Source organism: Oryx dammah, unplaced genomic scaffold, assembly GCF_014754425.2.
Source record: "Oryx dammah isolate SB20612 unplaced genomic scaffold, SCBI_Odam_1.1 HiC_scaffold_8, whole genome shotgun sequence".
In the NCBI taxonomy this organism is placed as follows: Eukaryota; Metazoa; Chordata; class Mammalia; order Artiodactyla; family Bovidae; genus Oryx; species Oryx dammah.
In genome coordinates, this window is record NW_024070192.1 from 35447013 (window position 1) to 35467135 (window position 20123).

The 20123-nt window shown below is 48.6% G+C and overlaps 1 protein-coding gene across 1 annotated transcript; it reads right to left on the reverse strand.

Moving 5' to 3' along the window:
- Positions 1–7244: 7244 nt before the first annotated feature.
- Positions 7245–15949, reverse strand: LOC120866092 (polyunsaturated fatty acid lipoxygenase ALOX15). The gene is made up of 14 exons (XM_040243578.1): positions 15779–15949; positions 14181–14385; positions 13838–13919; positions 13630–13752; positions 13367–13470; positions 13024–13184; positions 12021–12164; positions 11652–11861; positions 10001–10087; positions 9747–9916; positions 9451–9572; positions 8804–8904; positions 8515–8682; positions 7245–8410 (listed from the first exon to the last, which is right to left on the reverse strand). Exons 1-14 carry the CDS (start codon positions 15911–15913, stop codon positions 8231–8233), a joined length of 1992 nt encoding a protein of 663 aa, XP_040099512.1. The 5' UTR covers positions 15914–15949; the 3' UTR covers positions 7245–8230.
- Between the last annotated feature and the right edge of the window lie 4174 nt (positions 15950–20123).

A 20123-nucleotide genomic window follows, 5' to 3' on the forward strand; every position in this document is an offset into this window, starting at 1 on the left:
CCAACCATTTCATCCTCTATTGTCCCCTTCTCCTGCCTTCAATCTTTCCCAGCATCAGGGTCTTTTCTATCTAGTGAGTTGGTCCTTTGCATCAGGTGGCCAAAGTGTTGGAGCTTCAGCTTCAGCATCCAGTGATACAGTCCTTCCAATGAATATTCAAGGTTAATTTCCTTTAGGATTGACTGGTTTGATCTCCTTGCTGTCCAAGGAATTCCTAAGGGTCTTCTCCAACACAACAGTTTGAAAGCATCAGATCTTCAGCCCTCAGCCTTCTTTGTGGTCCAACTCTCACATCCATACATGACTACTAGAAAAACCGTAACTTTGATGGGACAAATCTGTCAGCAAAGTGATGTCTTTGCTTTTTTAGTGTGCTCTCTGGGTTTGTCATAGCTTTTCTTCCAAGGAGCAAGCATCTTTTAATTTCATTTTTATAGTCACTGTCCACAGTGATTTTGGAACCCAAGAAAATAAAGTGGGGACAGGGTGATATAGAGCAGATAATTCAAGGATAGTTAAATGCCCTGGGACTCGAGCAGTCAGGTTCACTTCTCCTAGATGAAGCACAATGTCCATCACTGATGGAGGGGTTGCTTCTTTTTTTCCCCCTTAAGATGTATTTATTTATTTTGACTGTGGTCAGCCTTCATTGCTGCGTGGGCTTTCTTTCTTTCTTTTTTTTTTTTTTTAGCATGCAGTGAGCAGGGGCTACTAGTTTCGGTGTGCAGGCTTCTCGTTGCGGTGGCTTCCCTTGTTTCGGAGCGTGGGCTCCAGAGCTCAGGTTTCCATAGTTGCAGCTCACGGGCTGTATGGGCTCTAGAACACTGGTTCAGCTCTTGTGGTGGATGGGCTTAGTTGCTTCGCAGCATATGGGATCTTCCCAGACCAGGGATCAAAGCCACGTCCCCTGCATTGGCAGGCGAATTCTCAACCAGTGGGAAACCCCAGGAACTGCTTCTTAACTGAGAAGAAAGCAGCTCAAAGTCCAAGTAATGGTGGAAATTCAGGCATCAGGAGTATGCGCATCTATGGCCCAAGGTCAGGGTGAGCAGGATAGATGAGGTGGAGAGGACTAGCCCCTTTCGTTGGCTTTACTGTTCCTCCCCAGTCACAAATGCCTCTCTTCAGCTTCGCTATAGCTCAGATGGTAAAGAATCTGTTTGCAATGCAGGAGACATGGGTTCAGTCCCTGGGTCAGGAAGATCCCCTGGAGAAGCAAATGGCAATCCACTCCAGTATTCTTGCCTGGAGAATCCCATGGACAGAGGAGCCTGGTGGGCTACAGTCGATGGGGTCACAAAGAGTCAGACACCACTAAGTGACTAACACACACACTGTTCCTCCCCAGTCACAAATGCCGCTCTTCAGCTCGTAGTTAAGGATGGATCTACCTTTGCAAAGACCAACATTGTGCCCTGGGATGCTGCGTCTCTGATCCACGATGCCCAGTGGCCCCCTCTCTCCCTCTCAGATCCTGGCCCTGGCTCAGCACCACGTTTCTCTGGCTCCTAGCCTCTGCTTCTGGACTTTGTTCTGAGCTTGGTCCCCAGATATCTGTGTTTCACACAGTGTTACCAGGAGATCATGCCTATCAGAGCCAGGCTGGGTGCCCCGAGCCCCATGGCCAATGGATTGAGTATCTTAGCTTGGTTCTCTGACATAGGTTCTAACAGTTTAGGTCAGGAGGGCAGATCCTGGGTGGAAAAAAGAATGTCTGAATGCTCTCCACTAGCCCTGACTGCTTCTCACCCTCAGGGAAACACTGGTGCTTCAACTTTCTAAGCACCCTGCTTCCCCAGTGAGAGCTGTGAATTTTGAATGACTGGTCTGCCTCCAACTGGCAAGAGGAAGTGGATTTAAAGTCCTTATTAACCTTTTCCTGAAGATGCTGCTCCTCCCTGGCTTAGACATGGTGTTACCACCTCACTAGGGGAAGACCCAGATTTACAACAAGATAATAATTCTCCCTCAGACTCACTCCCCGTCACACGATAGGTTAGAAATCGGGGAGCCTCACCAAATGTGGAGAGTCACTACTCTCCTTCCTCTGCTCTTTTAGAGTTAACCGCCACCTAATGTTGCATTTAAAAAGCTGCTAGCAGACTTCCCTGGTGGCCCAGTGAATAAGAATCTGCCTGCCAATGCAGGGGACCCTTGAGCTGTAGCTACGGAAGCCCGCTCCCCCTAGAGCCTGGGCTCTGCCGCAGGAGAGGCCACCATATTGAGAAGCCCATGTTTCGCAACAAAGAGTAGTCCTCGCTCGCTACAGCTGGAGAAAGCCTGCACACAGCAGTGAAGACCCAGCACAACCAAAAAGAAATAAATAGTTTTCATGAAGATAAGAAACTGCTAGCCAAGCTCCAAATGCTTTGCTTCAAACACTCTTATGTAATAGAACGTTTATTCATACCCCAAACAGTTATGTTATCATTGCATGTTATCTTGTATTACTTAGTCAGTTGGGTTATTGCCTGGAAAGAAAGTTCATAGGAATTTATTTTCTACTCTCCCCGTTAGGTGAAATTCCATAGTTAAGTGGATATCCAAGAAAGGGAGTCAGGCTCCTGGCATTTGTCCTGTTAGAAATGAACCTCCCCTCCACTCCTCTTCACTGGTTTAGACACCATGGAGCCACCTCACCAGAGGCAGATCCCATGCAAGAAAACCAGCCAACAGCTCCCCTCAGTACCCACTCCTCCACAAGAGCCAGTCCTCAGAAAGGGGCCAGTGACGTGTAAATGTAAACCACACATAAGTAAGATACCAGATCTGGAAGAGAAAGTTTGCATATTGAGAAGATCAGAGATATTTTGTTTATTACTGTCAACACAATTCCAAGGACTTTTCTGGGAAGCAGATTTTGAGGGCAGCCAGCCAAGGGAAGAGGAGCATTATTTTACATCAAGCTGAAATTGTTGATATAGGTGGGCTTAACAGAGATTCTGAGTTCAGTGTGTTGTGTCACATGTGGGTGTGATTCTAACAGCTTGATAGATTGAGCAGTAAATTGCCAGGTACAGTTCTGGGTGATATAAAGGAAGTTTAGATGCCATAAAACCTGGGCATTTTGCACAGGAAGAAACTAAGACCCAGAGACATAAGAATGCTGGGTTAGTTCCAATATATGTCCCTACCATTTGCACGCTATGTCCCCTTACAGGATCCAGAATTTTCTCCCCTCAGTGAGACTAAGAAATCCATCAGTATGGGAAGCATTGTGTGTGTGTGCGTGTGCTCCATCGTGTCAGATTCTTTACAACCCCAAGGACTATAGCCCACCAGGCTCCTTGGTCCATGGGATTTTCCAGGCAAGAATACTGGAGTGGGTTGCCATTTCCTCCTCCAGAAGATCTCCCTGACCCAGAGATCAAACCCCAGTCTCCCAAGTCTCCTGCACTGGCAGGCGGATTCTTTTAACTGCACACGTGGGAAGCACATGGGAAACATTGGTTCTTTTAAATAAGTTTTACTGGTTCTCCTAAAAAAAAATATGTTACTCAAGAAGATAGCTGGAAGCTGTACAATGACCATGCTTTATTTCCTCTGCTCTGTAATTTTTATTTTCACTAGTAGCCTCCATATAAAATAAAACTACCCACTCAGTTACCTCAACTTTGATTTAGATTAAGGTCTCATAAGCAATTAAGAATTTTAGAAAGTACTAGGACTTCCCTGGTGGTCCAGTGGCTAAGACTCCATGCTCCCAATGCAGGGGGCCCAGGTTCTATCCCTGGTGAGGGAACTAGATCCCACATGCCACAACTAAGAATTCACAGGCCAGAAGTAAAGATCTCAAATGCCACAACTGAAACTTGGCAAGGCAAATAAATCAATAAATAAAATTTTAAAAAAGAATTTTGGAAAGTATATAATAATACCATAAAACATAATCATTACTGAGAATAAGCATTCATCAGAAAAATTGTTGGCCTTCAGTTGCTAAGTTGTGTCCGACTCTTTGTAACCCCATGGACTATAGCACACCAGCCTCCTCTGTCCTCCACCATCTGCCAGAGTTTGCTCAAATTCAAGTTGATGGAGTTGGTGCTGCTCTCTAACAATCTCCTCCTCTGCTGGCTCCTTCTTCTTTTGCCTTCAGCCTTTCCCAGTGGCAGGGTCAGAAATATATGCCATCTTAAAACTTTCTACCCAGATAGTATAAATAGAATAACTCATAGCTACACATATTTTTCAATTTTATCTAATACTTGTAAGAGCTAGTTTATGAAGATTTTTTAAATGTACCAATTTAGTTGAACACATGTATGGTTTAGTCACTAAGTTGTGTCCGACTCCTGCAACCCCATGGACTGTAGCCCTCCAGGCTCCTCTGTCCATGGGATTCTCCAGGCAAGAATACTGGAGTGGGTTGCCATTGCCTTCTCACTTTTATATGTTTTTAAATAATAGTGTGCTGTAACTTTTCTGACCTATAAAGCAAGTATAGGGAATTTAGAAAGTGACATTTGTTTTAGCCTTTTAAAAAGACGTATCTAGGGGACTTCCCTGGTGGTCCAGTGGTTAAAAATCTGCCTTGCACTGCAGGGGATGTGGGTTCCATCCTTGCTTGAGGAACTAAGATCCCACACGCTGCACAGCATGCCCAAAAAATTTTTAAAAACTTAACAAATAGAACACTGTCAATTTGGTATTATCTCTATCTAGCCCTCTTTGCACTTTTCCTTTTTTTAAAAAAAATATTCATTTATTTGCTATGCTGAGTCTTAGTTTTGGCACAAGGGGTCTTCCATCTTCGTTATAGCATGCAGGACCTTTTTTTTCCCCTTGAGGCATGTGAATTCTTGCCCCGTGGGCATGAGGGATCTTGTTCCTGACCAGGGACTGAACCAGCGCCCCTAGGTTGAGAGCTTGGGGTCTTAGCCACTGGACCACCAGGAAGTCCTGCCACTTTGTCATCTTAGGTTTTTACAAGTACCACTGATTTGTTATAATTAAACAAAATAGACACTCTGTTTAACTTGGAGGATTTCATGACCTTTATCAGTTCAGTTCAGTTCAGTTCAGTTCAGTTCAGTTCATTTCAGTCGCTCAGTCGTGTCCAACTCTTTGTGACCCCATGAATCGCAGCACACCAGGCCTCCCTGTGCATCACCAACTCCCGGAGTTCACCCAGACTCATGTCCATCGAGTCAGTGATGCCATCCAGCCATCTCATCCTCGGTCGTCCCCTTCTCCTCCTGCCCCCAATCCCTCCCAGTATCAGAGTCTTTTCCAGTGAGTCAACTCTTCGCATGAGGTGGCCAAACTACTGGAGCTTCAGCTTTAGCATCATTCCTTCCAAAGAAATCCCAGAACTGATCTCCTTCAGAATGGACCGGTTGGATCTCCTTGCAGTCCAAGGGACTCTCAAGAGTCTTCTCCAACACCACAGTTCAAAAGCATCAATTCTTCGGCGTTCAGCCTTCTTCACAGTCCAACTCTCACATCCATACATGACCACAGGAAAAACCATAGCCTTGACTAGACGGACCTTAGTCCGCAAAGTAATGTCTCTGCTTTTGAATATACTATCTAGATTGGTCATAACTTTTCTTCCAAGGAGTAAGCGTCTTTTAATTTCATGGCTAAAATCACCATCTGCAGTGATTTTGGAGCCCCCCAAAATAAAGTCTGACACTGTTTCCACTGTTTCCCCATCTATTTCCCATGAAGTGATGGGACTGGATGCCATGATCTTCGTTTTCTGAATGTTGAGCTTTAAGCCAGCTTTTTCACTCTCCTCTTTCACTTTCATCAAGAGGCTTTTTAGTTCCTCTTCACTTTCTGCCATAAGGGTGGTGTCATCTGCATATCTGAGGTTATTGATATTTCTCCCGGCAACCTTGATTCCAGCTTGTGTCAATGACCTTTATAATATCTCAAATTCAAAGATACTCCTTTCTGAAGGAAATTATTTTTCTTTGTTATCCTTGAAGTATGTATAGTGCCAATCCTTGGAGGACTGACAACTTTGGCAAGCATACTATTTTTTTTTTAATTAAAGTATAGTTGATTTACAATATTGTGTTAGTTTCAGGTGTACAGCAGAGTGATTCCAGGTTTTTTTTGGGGGGGTTGTAGGTTATATTACATTACTGGTTATTACAAAATATTTAATGTAATACCCAGCGCTATACAGTAAATCCTTGTTGTGTATCTATTTTATGGATAGTAGTTTCTGTATTTTAATCCTATACTCCTAATCTGTCTCCCCCACCTCCCTCTGGCCTCTATGGAGAAGGGGGTGTGGCCTCCAATGAGAAGGGATGCCTCTGTGGGTGTGACTTCCAGGACCCTGTCATACACCTTACTTAAAGTTCTTCCGTGGCTGTTTCCTGAGGGTCAAGCCTAATTTCCTGAAGTGAACCACATTGTTCTGGAGACTGCCCCTCTTTCCAGGCAAGAATACTGGAGTGGGCAGCCATTCCCTTCTCCAGGGGATCTTCCTGACCCAGGGATCAAACCTAGATGTCCTGCACTGCAGGCAGATTCTTTACCATCTGAGCCACTGGGGAAGCCCCTTTGGGTTCTCCTAGATAGACCCCTTCAGAGAAGGCAATGGCACCCCACTCCAGTACTCTTGCCTGGAAAATCCCATGGACGGAGGAGCCTGGTAGGCTGTGGTCCATGGGGTTGCCAAGAGTCGAACACGACTGAGTGACTTCACTTTCACTTTTCACTTGCACGCATTGGAGAAGGAAATGGCAACCCACTGCAGTGTTCTTGCCTGGAGAATCCCAGGGATGGTGGAGCCTGGTGGGCTGCCATCTATGGGGTCGCACAGAGTTGGACACGACTGAAGTGACTTAGCAGCAGCAGCAGATAGACCCCTTGGAAAAGACCCTGATGCTGGGAAAGACTGAAGGCAGGAGGAGAAGGGGATGACAGAGGATGAGATGGTTGGATGGCATCACCTACTTGATGGACATGAGTTTGAGCAAGGTCCAAGAGTTGGTGATGGACAGGGAAGCCTGGCATGCTGCAGTCCACGAGGTTACAGAGAGTCAGACACAACTGAGCAACTGCACTGAACTGATATAGGCCCCATCATTAAACTCTACCCCCACCTCTCTTGTTTATTTCCTATTCTTCCTTTAAGGATCAGACCAAGCATCACCCATATGTCTTCTGCCAAACTAAACAGAATCAGAAGCAAGAAGCAACTTTGATCGTACTGTAAAGGAAACACTTCTGGCTTGTGTTTACTGTTAGTTTCTATTTTAAAATATCCACAGACAATCATATTAAGAAATCAAACTTCCTAGTTTATTTTTCCAAAATTTTAATCAGATACAGAAGTTGGATTTTACTGACTCCTTTGTGTTGCTTGTTAAAATAATGAGATTTTTAGAACTTTTCCAGCTAATCATTTTTATTTGGTGCTTCCCAACTGATGAAGTGCAAATGGGTTACAGACAAGGATCCTTTGGGGAAAACACTGAGGCCGGATACCTCCAGCAGAGAGCAGTTTCTGTCGTTTAACCAGTTTCCTTCCATTGATCATTTTCTAACTGAGTGAGTCATGAAATAAAAATTGTGAGAACTGCTGTGTTAATTGCTTTGTGTTGTGTCTGTGAATCCCACCCAGTTAGAAAGTTATGCTATATATTCTTCTGCCAGTATCTGACTTAGGATGCGTGTGTGCGTGCTTGTGTGCATGCATTACAGTTGTGTTCAACTCTTTGTGACCCAATGGACCACAGCCCTCCAGGCTCTGTCCGTGGGATTCTCCAGGCAAGACTACTGGAGTAGGTTGCCATGCGCTCCTCCAGGGGATCTTCCCCTCCCAGGGACCAAACCTGCATCTCCTGCATTGCAGGTGGATTCTTTACCACTGAGCCACCAGGGAAGTCCTTGATTTAGGAGTCTGGACTAAATTCTTTTCTTTCCTTAGTCTAAAATGCCATTTTTCTTGTCATTAAACTCAATTTAGGTTCAAAGTCATACTTGATTCTAAAGGTATGGAGTATATGTATGATTCCCTATTCTATTCTTGAAACTGTTTGTATAAATGTGGCTATTACCTGCTCAAAGGGAGATCTGAATGATCAAGGAGGAAGGGCAGGGGCAGAGAGGAAGAAATGGGAATGACTTCCCTAGGTGGTGTATCTAAAGTCAGATTTGTTTACGGTGGGTGTGGACAGTGGAAAGGTGATTTGGGGGAAGATGGAAGTTGGGAAGAGGATGTGGTTGGTGGAAGAGGGCTGAAACAACCCACGGCTGGGGGTACTCATATGGCCACGCTGTTTTCCACCAGGCTGGGCCGCAGGTAATCGTAGGGCCAGTCCAGCTGGGCATTCCGGATCTCGATGTCTTTTTCCAGGGCAGCCAGCTCCTCTCTGAACTTCTTCAGCACAGCCTTGGGCTCAGGGCCTGAGAAGTACTCTTCCTCATGCTGACCCAGAGCCACCTGGGGCAGAGAGAAAAGGCAGCTGAGAGCTTTAGCCCTGCAGTTTGGAGTGCCACACCTCCCTGTGCCTGCCCCCTTCCTCGGGACCCATGCCCAGCTCTCACCATGATGGGCTGGCGTCTGCCCAGTTGCCAAGTGATGGACATCTGGAGAGAAGCCTGATGGAAGTTCGGCAGTGTCGCCATCACTTTCTCCAGGGTCACATCCTTGGTGGTCGGTGGGGGCAGCCGCATTGTGCAGGGTGCGTTAGGGACCCAAGAGTACCAGTCCAGCTACAAAGGGCAGATATCTAAACTCACTGTCTGCTAAGCAGGAGAATCCCTTAGCCCACCTGCACACGGCCCCCTCCCCACTCCAGGCACAGACGCTCAGCTGGCCCTCTGTGATGAGTACCTGGCCCAGGTGAGTGGAGGAGTGCTGACCAGTGCAGGTGAAGATACACATGGTCACAAAGTGGCACAGCTGGCCCTTGGACTGTAGGGTGACGGGAAACCCTGCAGTGGAAAGGAGAGTTAGAAGCTGGGAGGCCGAGGCTAGAGGCAGAGCTCGTAGGAACTGAGGAGGAGACCAAGGGCTCTCAGTAACCATGGTGGGGAGTGACTGAGTGTGGGCTGGGGTGGTGGAAGCAGGGAGATTTTTGGGAGGGTCCCACTCAGTGGGGTGCTGGTGCAGCTCACACTGGCTCACAGGGACCACGGATGTCAAATGTTCAAGTATTTAGCAAACCAAATGACATCACCCTGATAGCCACGATGGGACTAATTACATCATGGGGATGGGCAAATGCTACAAATCAGGGGTTTGTTTTGTTGTTTTTTTCTTGGAGAGCAACCACTGGTCCCACTGCATCTGGGACCTAGAGGGGCTCCCCCTGCACAGGATGGAGACCTGCCTCTAGCTGAGAGGAAAAGGAGTCTGGGAAAGCTTTGGGTGTGTTCATAGGAGTTGGAAATGCTTCTGGAAGGTTCCATAGAAGTAGAGAAGATTCTGGGGAAGTTCTAGGGAAGAGTCACATGTTGGAGTCTTGGGGCTCATCCTACCTCGGTCCTGGGCACCCAGCAGCCCAATCTCAGTGATCTCTCGACACCAGGCCTGCAGCTCAATATCGTCTCTCACAGACTCGTCGGTCTTATAGTGGAGACTCACAATCCCCTCCACGTAGCTGCCAGCGGAAGGGTCAGGGTGGGAGAGTGGAGGCTGACAAACACGGAGCCCTCAGGCGCTCTACTCCTTACCCACGTGGTCAGGCCAGGGCCCGCAGACCCCTGGCTGGGGCACAGACCTCCTCTTCTCCCAGCCTCCCCCCACCAGCAGCCCTGCCTTCCTCCCACCTCACCGAGAGAGAATTTCCCAGAGCCTCAGGGCATCTTGGGCATAGAAAGAAGACTTGACTCCCAGGAGCCCCCGGTCAGCCAGGTCATCAGGGGGACAGAAGGAGCTATAGGTTAGAAAGGCTCCTGCTCGCTGGAGCAGCTCCACATGGCCGCCCCCACCTGTGCTCACCACCTGAGGAGCAAAGACAGCGTGGTCAGGCAAAGCCACCTGCCCTCAGGCCAGAGGGAGCGTGAATCCCACTTCCTCTCCTGGTACCTGGTCGAAGACTCCCCTTTCAGCGACCAGCCCAGTCCTTGCCCGGATGTTAATTTCCATGGTGTATCGCAGGTGTGGAATGAGAAGCTGGAGGGAGAGGAACAGCGAAGGACAGGGTCAGAAGACAGCTGTGGCTGGTCGCCGAAGGAAATATGGGCTGAAAAGCAGGAAGAGTGCCAAGTCCTCAGGAAAAGCAGACTGAAGACCCGTGGCCTCTCGACAACAACGTTCTTTGATAACTGAAGGAAGCCATTCTCCTCTCCTCTTCGTGTAAGACCAAGGTCTAGCTCAGTGTCTCTCCACCTTTTTTTCACTGTCACTTCTCTAAGGAGGCTTCTTAGGTTTTTTGTACTCTCGCCTGCCCCATGACATCTAGTGCTGCAGACAAGCCATCTGTAATGTACTCATGTACGTATGTCCTTTATACAAAAAAATAAAAAGATTTTTTTGCCTTCCCCAGAACATGATCTAATCCACTACCTCCAGAACTTCACCCAGTTCCCTCCCTTTGTCTATTACACTCACTTTCTTTCTGTCCTTCGGACACACCAAGCTCGTTCCTGCCTCAGGACCTTGGCACTGTTTGTTCCCTCTGCCTAAAATATGCCCCTTCCTCATCCTATGACTGGCTCCCTGTAATTTCTTTTTATTATTTATTGGTTTTTGGCTGCACTAGGTCTTCCTGGCTGTACTCGGGCTTTCACTAGTTGAGGCAAGGGGGAGCTATTCTCTCTTGGGGAGCAGGGACTTCTCATTGTGAAGGCTTCTCTTGTTGTGGGGCATGGGCTCTGGGCATGTGGTCTCAGTATCTGTGCTCCACGGGCTTACTCCTCAGCATCTTTCTGAACCGAGAATTGAACCCATGTCCCCGGCACTGGCAGAGGGATTCTTAATCACTGGACCACCAGGGAAGTCCATCCATATAATTTCATTCTCTCTTCCACCTCCTGAAAGGAGGATTTCCCAACCACCCAGTCTAAACTCACTATCACATCACCCTGCTCTGATTCTCTGCAGTGGACTCATCACAGCTGATCCATTATAATACTGTCTGTTAGCCCTTAATGGAAAGGACAACCCCCAAAGACTAGGACCTTGCCTGTCTTGCTTAGCACTGGCATCTAGAATGGCATTTTTTTTTTTTTGCCATGTCAGAGACTCTCAAGAAAAGTTAATGGATGAACACTCTGTTCTAACTAACTGTAATAAGCCAGGCCGCTCTTGTTGACCTGAGCCCCTGTAACTGGCCTCTGTGAAGGGTTCTATTTGAGAACACTTCAAAACTGACTGGAAAAGTCTTCTATATTATTTGCACGGTCCCCTCTTGTTGAGGGAATCCTCAGTCATTTGTGTATTCTGTGTATATACTGTATATGTACCTATGCTTTATACATAAAAAGTGTAAGATTTCTCACTCCCCACCCTTCGCCCTCCCACCACTCCCCACCCCATTAGGGAATCACTTTTATCTCCTAAGCAAGTGATTTCAACGTTAAAAATGCAGAGCAAGCCACGCTCTCACGTCTTGTTCACTTGTCTTTTATTGGTTTTCTCCCCAAATGCTGAGATTCCACGGAGAAGGTGCCTCCAGAGATGGAACCTCACTGTGGGGTAGAGTTTGGGGGCAGGGGGAAGTGGTTTAAAGTGTTACCTTGAACATAGGATGTATAGACGGAAGGCACCTCTTGGTGGCCACAGCGATGACCTCAGCCATCAAGTGTCCCCTCAGGAGATGAGAGTGCAGTTCATGAAGCTGGAAGTCAGAGCTCCGGACCCAGCATTTGGCCAGGAGCCAGGTCATCGGGGGATCCGTGGGCAGGAAAAGCGGTGGTGGTGGGGACCCCTTGTGTGGCAGTTGGAGCTGGAGCAAGGACAAGAGTGGGGGGGAGGGTGCGGGGAGGGCCAGTGCACAGCAGACCCCCGCACCCGTTGCATGTCTAAACACTTCCCTCTCTCTCCAAAGTCACTTAGCATTCTCTATCTGACCGCTACCGCTCCCCTACAGCCCGGATCCTCTCACCTGGATGACCATGGGTAAGAGTTTCCCATCAGGCTGCAGTTTCAGCATAACCAGAGGGGCAGCCACATACTGCTGGGTACACAGGATGACGTTGGCCTTGATCCCATCCAGCAAGGAGAAGTCGGCTTCAAATAGCGTGCCTTGCTGGATGCGGGCAGAGGGCAAGGGCTACATCAACATAAGGCATCTCTTCCTGCCTTGATTCCCCAAAGGAAGAAAGAACTAACTTGTTTCCATCACCTATTTAATACTGGGTAATGGTTCCTGTACTTATGGCCTCATATAATTCTTAGGTGCACTTGAATTAGCCCCAGGTTTATGAAAGAGGAAACCAATGATCAGAGAGGATAGATATGTTGCCTGAAGTCACACAGCTTATAAAACAGCAGAGCCAAGATTCAAGCTCAAGTCTGTCTCACCCAAAATCTCATGAGTTTTCTTTTTTTCAAATGTACTGTTATTTGGGGGGAGCTGTGCTGGGTAACTCTAAGGCTCTTAATACTCATTAACACTAAGGCTCTTCCTTGCAGCACCCGGGCTTTCTCTAGTTGCGGCATGCGGGCTTAGTTGCATCACAGCAAGTGATTTCTTAGTTCCCTGACCAAGGTTCGAACACACATCCCCTGCATTGGAAGGAGGATTCTTTACCACTGGACCACTAGTAAAGTCGCCTGAGTTTTCTCTCTGAACTGTTCCGTGCTGACCCCATCAGAAGCCCCAGCCCTGCTCCTGATTCTTTTACTCCACACTTTCCCTAAATCCCCAGTTATAGCTCTTCATTTTGGCTCTGTCACCCATCACATATTCTCCCTCCACAGCATGCCATTCTCATTAGGAGAGGAGAGTCATGGAGGGTCACCCCAGGATCAGTCAAGATTTCTACTGTGGAATCCCGTCTTGCCATCTGGCAGCAGGCTGGGTCCACAGTGGACCCTGCAGCAGCACAAACGCTGACCCCACCCCATTCCTCTGTGCCGTCTCCTGAGGGCTTTTCTGTGCTCACCTGGAGCTCCTTCTCCAATTCGGCCTGCAGCTCCCCCATCCCTGGAGGAAACTCCAGGCGGGCAGGAAGGCGAACGGAGCGTCTGAGCAACATGGGGTTGGTGCCGTTGAGAAACTGGTACCCAAATAAGGCATCCTCCTTCCAGGAGTCCCGCACCCGCTCTGGGGATGGCATTTGTGGAGCTTGCTGTGGGATCTGAGCTCCTGGTCCTTCCAACCCCCACCGAACCATCCCCACTTGACCCCAGCCTACCAGGCCTCTGGTCTCCCATCCCTGGTTCCCCAGAATGGGTAGGATCTGGGAGTAAGGGTCTTGGAATAAATACTGGGGTAGGGGTACTAACCAGCCAGCTTGCTCTGGCCACACCAGAAAATCCTGTTGAAGTCATCCAGACTTTTCCAGCAAGTCAGAATGTTTAAAGAGTCTTTGATGGCTAGGTCTGCCAGCCTTTGAGGAAGGATGGGTGAAGAGTCGGTTATTCTCAGAATCAAACTTTACAACCCCATGCATCCCTCTTGGGCTGGTCCAGCCCTGTGAAATCCGTAAGCCTGGACTGACCACTGGACCAGGAAACATCCCTGGTCACCCGGCCTGCCTTGTTCTTACCCCTTGGTCAGTGAGGCCTCAAAGTCAATTCTTTTGTCCTCTAGAAATCTCTCATCTACAGGAAGGTCATTTATTGTGGCCCCAGCTATATTCAGAATTAACCCGTCCTTCCAGTTACCCCACCTGAGGTGGAAAAGAAACCAGGCATTGGTACTGGGAAAGGGTCAGCAGCTCCCCGGTGGGGCCAGGAGGCAGGGGTGGGGCTGACCGGTACAGCTTCCTTCTCTCTACCAGCTCCTCTTCCCTGTGTTTCTTGAACAGACCTTGAGGGTCATCGACCACGGTGCGACCTGAAAGTGGGGAGAAGGGCACTGGCTATAAGGCTCCTCCTGAGGGCCTCTCCCCTGTCCCTACCATGCGACCCTCGGCCCACCCCTGTGGCTGGCCCCTGACCCTTCAGCATCTCTGCCCTCTCCCAGCCTCCACTGCCCTGTGCCAGCTGCTGTGTCCCCCCTCTTCTATGACCCCAAAGGCCACGCTCCCTTCTCCCCTCCCCCTTAACTTCTCTCCAGCCTCAGGCCTCTTACACTCCCAAGCCCCCCGCGGCTCACCGGTGCCCTCGGGCAGGCTCAGGATGCCATCGCCCTCCACCCAGCGATAGCACGGGAACCTGAACTCGTTCCCACTGGCCCCGGGTCCCTGCACGGAGATCCAATTGCAGAACCACGCATCTTCCGAGAGGAAGTGCCGTTTGCGCAATTTCACGAACAGCAGCCGCCCCAGGTACTCGGACACGTCCACCTGGAATTCCACCTCCTGCGGGCGACAAAAGAGGATCAGCAAGCGGGGCTCTCTGGAACGGATCCTCGGATGAGCCCTGGACGCCCTTCCCTCTGGGCCTCTGGCAAAGCGGCGCAAAAAGAGCCAGAGAGGAAGCGGGCGTACGCACCGAGCCGTTGGCTTCACGACCCCATTCTCGGTCATAGAATTCCTCAGCCCCAGGTGAGGTGGGGGACAGAAGATGGAGAGGGGCATGACTCCCCGAAGTCCCTGACTGTGTGGAGCACTGCGCTGCACCCTGGGCGAGCTCACTGGTGACCAGACAGTTACCGTGGCCCCCTGCCCTGTCGCCAGGGCCGTGGGCTCAGCACTTGTGGCTCTCCGGCTCTGGAGCACAGACTCCATAGATGTGGCGCGGGGCCTTAGTTGCTCGGAGGCATGTGGGATCTTCCCAGACCAAAGATGGAAGCCAAGGCTCCTGCATTAGCAGGTGGATTCTTTACCACCGGGCCCCCAGGGCAGCCCTGGGGGGATGTTTTAAGGGTGGGAATGTATTGGGAAGAAATCGCTGACTGCAGAAGGGCTTGGAGCTGGAGCAATGAGGCGGGCGAAGAGGAAGAAGGTGATGTAGTAGGCTCGAGGGGACACTGGTCGTCAGAGTGGGATGGGCATCAGGGCACGGATGCGAGAAATGTCTAAGAGATGAACTGGACTACACTGGATTTTTGCTTAGACGCAGGCGAAAAGAGGCGGAGGCGCGAGTGCACCTGGGAGAAAAGACCGGTTTGGGAGGTGGGAAGAGGGGAGGACCTCAGTGAGCACAGTTCTCTGAAGCCTCCCTGGGATAAATGTCGGGTCTGGGGCTCCTGGGGAGAGCCGGATGGGAGATGGAAATCTGGGAATCGGCGGAGGCAAAAAGTAACAGGAGCCAGGGGCGAATACCAGGTAGATGTGATGGGAAACAGGGTGGGCTGGGAAATAAGATGCTCTCACCAGGCGGCTTCTTCCGTTCTCCCCCGCTTCCCGCGTCCCCATTCCCGCTCCATCCCGGAGATGAAGCCCGCAAGGTCGGAGATCTAGCAACCTTACAGAAGATTTGAAATAGCAGCTTCTAAGAAGAGGAAACAGGAGACCGATGTCCGCTCCAAGGACCCCGGAGTTTCCGGAAAAGACCGAGTTCTGAGGAACCACGAGACTATCCCAATTCCAAGCAGGCCGGGCAGCAAGAACACTTATTGAGCACTTGCTGTGTGCCGCGTCCCGCCCTAAAGCGCTTTACCCAGCGGCCTCCGAGCGCTCTCCGGGCTGGGGGCGTGCGCCAGGAGCCGCCCGGGAAAGCTGAGGCCATCTGGGGCGCGGCTCTTCTCGAGAACTCGTGGGCCTGGGGGCCAGGGGCGCCGCGCACCCCGCCCGGCCCTGGCCAGCTCACCTTGCCCCTCGCCGGCCGCAGACGCCCCCCGAGCGCCGCCTCCCCGTGCTCGCCGACCAGCCACAGGTGCACCTGGTTATTGGAGCCTGCGCAGAGCGAGGACCCGGTGGACACGCGGACGCGGTAGAGACCCATCTTGCCCAAAGACGTTTCCCCTCTACTGCGGGGGAAGCAGAGAGGACGTCAAATAACCGGCGCGAGACCCCGCCCCTCCAAAGCCTTGCAAAGTTCAGGGTGTGGGTGGCGGATCTCCACCCAACCCGATTTGGACATCTCTGCCCCCCCCCCCCCCCCCCCCCCCCCCCCCCCCACTCCCCCAACCCCGGCTCCGCGCCTCCCAGAGCTAAGCCCTGATCGCGAGAAGGCGGGGCCCTGGCGGCGGTCGCGGGGAGTGTAGGGCGCGCAAACCAGTATCTTGCTGGGAGGAAGATGGTAGGGGCAAGCAGATGAGGATCTGGGCAGAAAACATGCAAGAAGAAGGAATCGATGTATGGCCCAGCAGACAGATGATGTGGCTGGAAGCCTCTCCATCTAAACACACACACACACTCGCAAACTCACGAACACGCGTGCCTCCCAAGTTGGCTCACCTCTACTAGGGGTCGTGCTTAAGGTTGCAAGGGAAGATGGAAAGGGCAAGGAGATGTGGTCATCACAGCATTTGTGTGCCAAGTAGTCCCAGGAAAAGAATAAGAACTGTTCCAAGAACAGGAAAGACGGAGCAGCCCATCTGGCTGCCCAGGATAACCAGGTAGAAAGGAGGTCCAACCAGTTAACCAACACTGGCACTCACACTCTGTGACCAAGGGGAAAGAGGGTCCTGAGATGCTGAGTTAGCCACATGCCCTAAAGAGACGCAAACACAGCCCTCCTCTTCCAAGAGAGGGATGCACTAGACCCCTCTTAACCATAACAAGATATTAGTAATGCATACATAAGTCAATTTGTCATAATGACAAAATCAGGAATTCCAGACTCTGGCCAAGTGAAACTAAAGGAATCCATCATTTCAGAGGAGAAAGAGAGATTGCGGAAATTTAAAAGTTATGTAGAAAATGAAATTTTGAGGTAATAGGAGAAGTTTTACTGGAGCAAAGATAGCTCCTTGGGAGAAACAAGCTTCGGATGCCCAAGCATGAATCAACCTGCTGAGAAACCTGAGATTCTGTAGCTTCAGTGCATTTGAGGATCTGAGACAATATTCTTTGGAGGGAATGAGGGAATCTGGCAAAATTTTGGTAACACCAAGAAAATATCTGAAGTATTTTAACAACCTTAAGAAAGTATCTTATTCCCAGAAGAAAACAAGAACAAAGAAAACCAACGAAGTAATTAAATCCATGATATTGGTGTTTGAAAATAGATATAATGACAGTAAGTCTTTTAATCATTGCCTTTGTGATTCTTTTCTATTTAAAGTGTATTCAAAAGAATCATATTAGATTTGTAATTGCAGTTTAGATTTTTTTAAGGAAATTTAATCAACTCTGCAATCAATGTTTAAATATTAAAATGTGGATGGGATGGGTTGGCAGACGGGAAGGAAGTTCAAAAGGGAGGGGATATACGTGTACCTGTGGCTGATTCACGTTGAGGTTTGACAGAAAACAACAAAATTCTGTAAAGGAATTATCCTTCAATAAAAAAATAAAAAAATTAAATGTATTTTTCAAAGTTCTGTTTATAGATATATGTTTAGTAAGTCAGGCATTAAGTAAAATATGGATATTTGTGGGGTGTCCTCTCCAATGACAAAAATTTTCCTCAAACTTTAAAAACTCTGTCAACAATGAGCATAATATGTGTCCACAATAAGCACAGAAAAATAGCTGAAAGAGTGGACATCAAAGTATTAGCAAGGATTATTTCTATGGAGTGGGAAAAGGTGGAGAAGAGACTTTCATTTTTTACATACTTTAGAATTTTTCAAATGTTTAGAGAAGCGTGAGTTATTTTCTTAATCTCAAAAATTTAATCTTGAACAAGATTCAAGGCTGTAAGAGAAATGCTATCATAAAAGCAGGAACTATAATCAAGTGTGACTAAAAGGGAAGCCCCAAAACTGAAGTTCAAGTTTTCTTTTCTAAATGAAATTCAGAAAAATTGAAATATAGTGGATAAAAGTCATTACCTGTAGCAATAGCACGAACATAATACTTTTCTTCAGATTAAAAGTGTGACTGAGGGACTTCCCTGGCAGTCCAGTGGTTCGGACTCCGAACTTCTACTGCAGAGATGGCGAGAACCAAGATCCCATATGCAGTACAGCGCAGCTAAAAAAAATAAAGCAAACCCAGGACATTTTCCCTACTTTTGGTTTTTTATTTGTTTTGTTTTTCTTTTTAGAATTTAAAAAATGAACTCTTGAGTCTAACTGCCTGATCAAGGATGTCTTAACCACTGGACCACCAGGGAGATCCTTCCCTCTCCCTTTGAATAAGAATGACTAGGTTCAGTTCAGTTCAGTCGCTCAGTCGTGTCCGACTCTTTGCAACCCCATGAATCGCAGCACGCCAGGCCTCCCTGTCCATCACCAACTCCCAGAGTTCACCCAGACTCATGTCCATCGAGTCGGTGATGCCATCCAGCCATCTCATCCTCTGTCGTCCCCTTCTCCTCCTGCCCCCAATCCCTCCCAGCATCAGAGTCTTTTCCAATGAGTCAACGCTTTGCATGAGGCAGCCAAAGTACTGGAGTTTCAGATTTAGCATCATTCCTTCCAAAGAACACCCAGGGCTGACCTCCTTCAGAATGGACTGGTTGGATCTCCTTGCAGTCCAAGGGACTCTCAAGAGTCTTCTCCAAAACCACAGTTCAAAAGCATCAATTCTTTGGCGCTCAGCTTTCTTCACAGTCCTATTCTCACATCCATACATGACCACAGGAAAAACCATAGCCTTGACTAGACGGACCTTTATTGGCAAAGTAATGTCTCTGCTTTTTAATATGCTATCTAGGTTGGTCATAACTTTCCTTCCAAGGAGTAAGCGTCTTAATTTTATGGCTGCAGTCACCATCTGCAGTGATTTTGGAGCCCAAGAAAACAAAGTCTGCCACTGTTTTCACTGTTTCCCCATCTATTTGCCATGAAGTGATGGGACCAAATGCCATGATCTTCGTTTTCTGAATGTTGAGCTTTAAGCCAACTTTTTCACTCTCCTCTTTCACTTTCATCAAGAGGCTTTTTAGTTCCTCTTCACTTTCTGCCATAAGGGTGGTGTCACTGCATATCTGAGGTGATTGATATTTCTCCCAGCAATCTTGATTCCAGCTTGTGCTTCTTCCAGCCCAGCATTTCTCATGATATACTCTGCTTATGACTAGGTTACCCTAGGTGCCTTTTCCACCCTCAAATAGGGGATGGGGAGGTGGGGAGGCAGTTGACTTCTTTAGTTCACAGATCTTCAGAAGGAGAGGAATTTCACTGGAGAAACAATGCTTAAGGATATATACTTGAGAAGCCTCATCTATGCCTGAACCTGATTTAGATGATGGAATTCTGGAATTCAGGGCTTCCCTGATAGCTCAGTTGGTAAAGAATCTGCGTGCAATGCAGTAAGACCCTGGTTCGATTCCTGGGGTGGGAAGATCCCCTGGAGAAGGGATAGGCTACCCACTCCAGGATTCTTGAGCTTCCCTTGTGGCTCAGCTGGTGAAGGATCCGCTCACAACGTGGGAGACCAGGTTCAATCCCTGGGTTGGGAAAATCCCCTGGAGAAAGGAAATGGTACCTGCTCCAGTATTCTGGCCTGGAGAATTCCATGGACTGTATAGTCCATGGGGTTGCAAAGAGTCAGACACAACCGAGTGATTTTCACGTCGCTGGACTTCAGGCTGATACAATAATGGGATTCGATTTTGGGGTGCCTTGAGAGGGGATGGTGTATTTGGCATGTGAGAAGAATACGAATTATCGGGGGCCAGAGGGCATACAGTGGTAGCCAGGTTCCAGAGCAGCCCCCAGGGACCCATACCTCATGGTATTCGTGCCTTTGCATAGTCTCCTCCCAAACTGTATCAGAGTTGGTCTTTGTAACCAATAGAGTATGGCAGAAGTGATGGCATATGACTCCTGAAGCTAGGTCCTAAAAGATGCCTGCATTGCAGATGGATTCTTTACCCGTTGAGCTACCCGGGAAGCCCCTTACTCAGCTATTTCTCTCTTATTGGTACCAGTTACCAACCTTGCTTATTTCTTTGGTTGCAGAATGAAACTCCAAGTGTTGAAAAAGAGAAGACTGAACCAAGTCCATGGAAGTGCTATTAGAAAACTGATCAATCAGCGAAGCGTTAACAAATACCTCTTGTCTTGAGGTTTTATTGGTTTTCCCCGTAAACCAAGTTA

Excerpts from the sequence above, each read along its gene's own strand:
- LOC120866092 (XM_040243578.1), bottom strand. The coding sequence starts at position 15,913 with ATGGGTCTCTACCGCGTCCGCGTGTCCACCGGGTCCTCGCTCTGCGCA. Across the intron at positions 13,185-13,366 it reads TGGCCAGAGCAAGCTGGCTG|AGCGGGTGCGGGACTCCTGG; the intron begins GTTAGTACCCCT and ends TGCCATCCCCAG. Across the intron at positions 11,862-12,020 it reads TCTTACCCATGGTCATCCAG|CTCCAACTGCCACACAAGGG; the intron begins GTGAGAGGATCC and ends TCCTTGCTCCAG.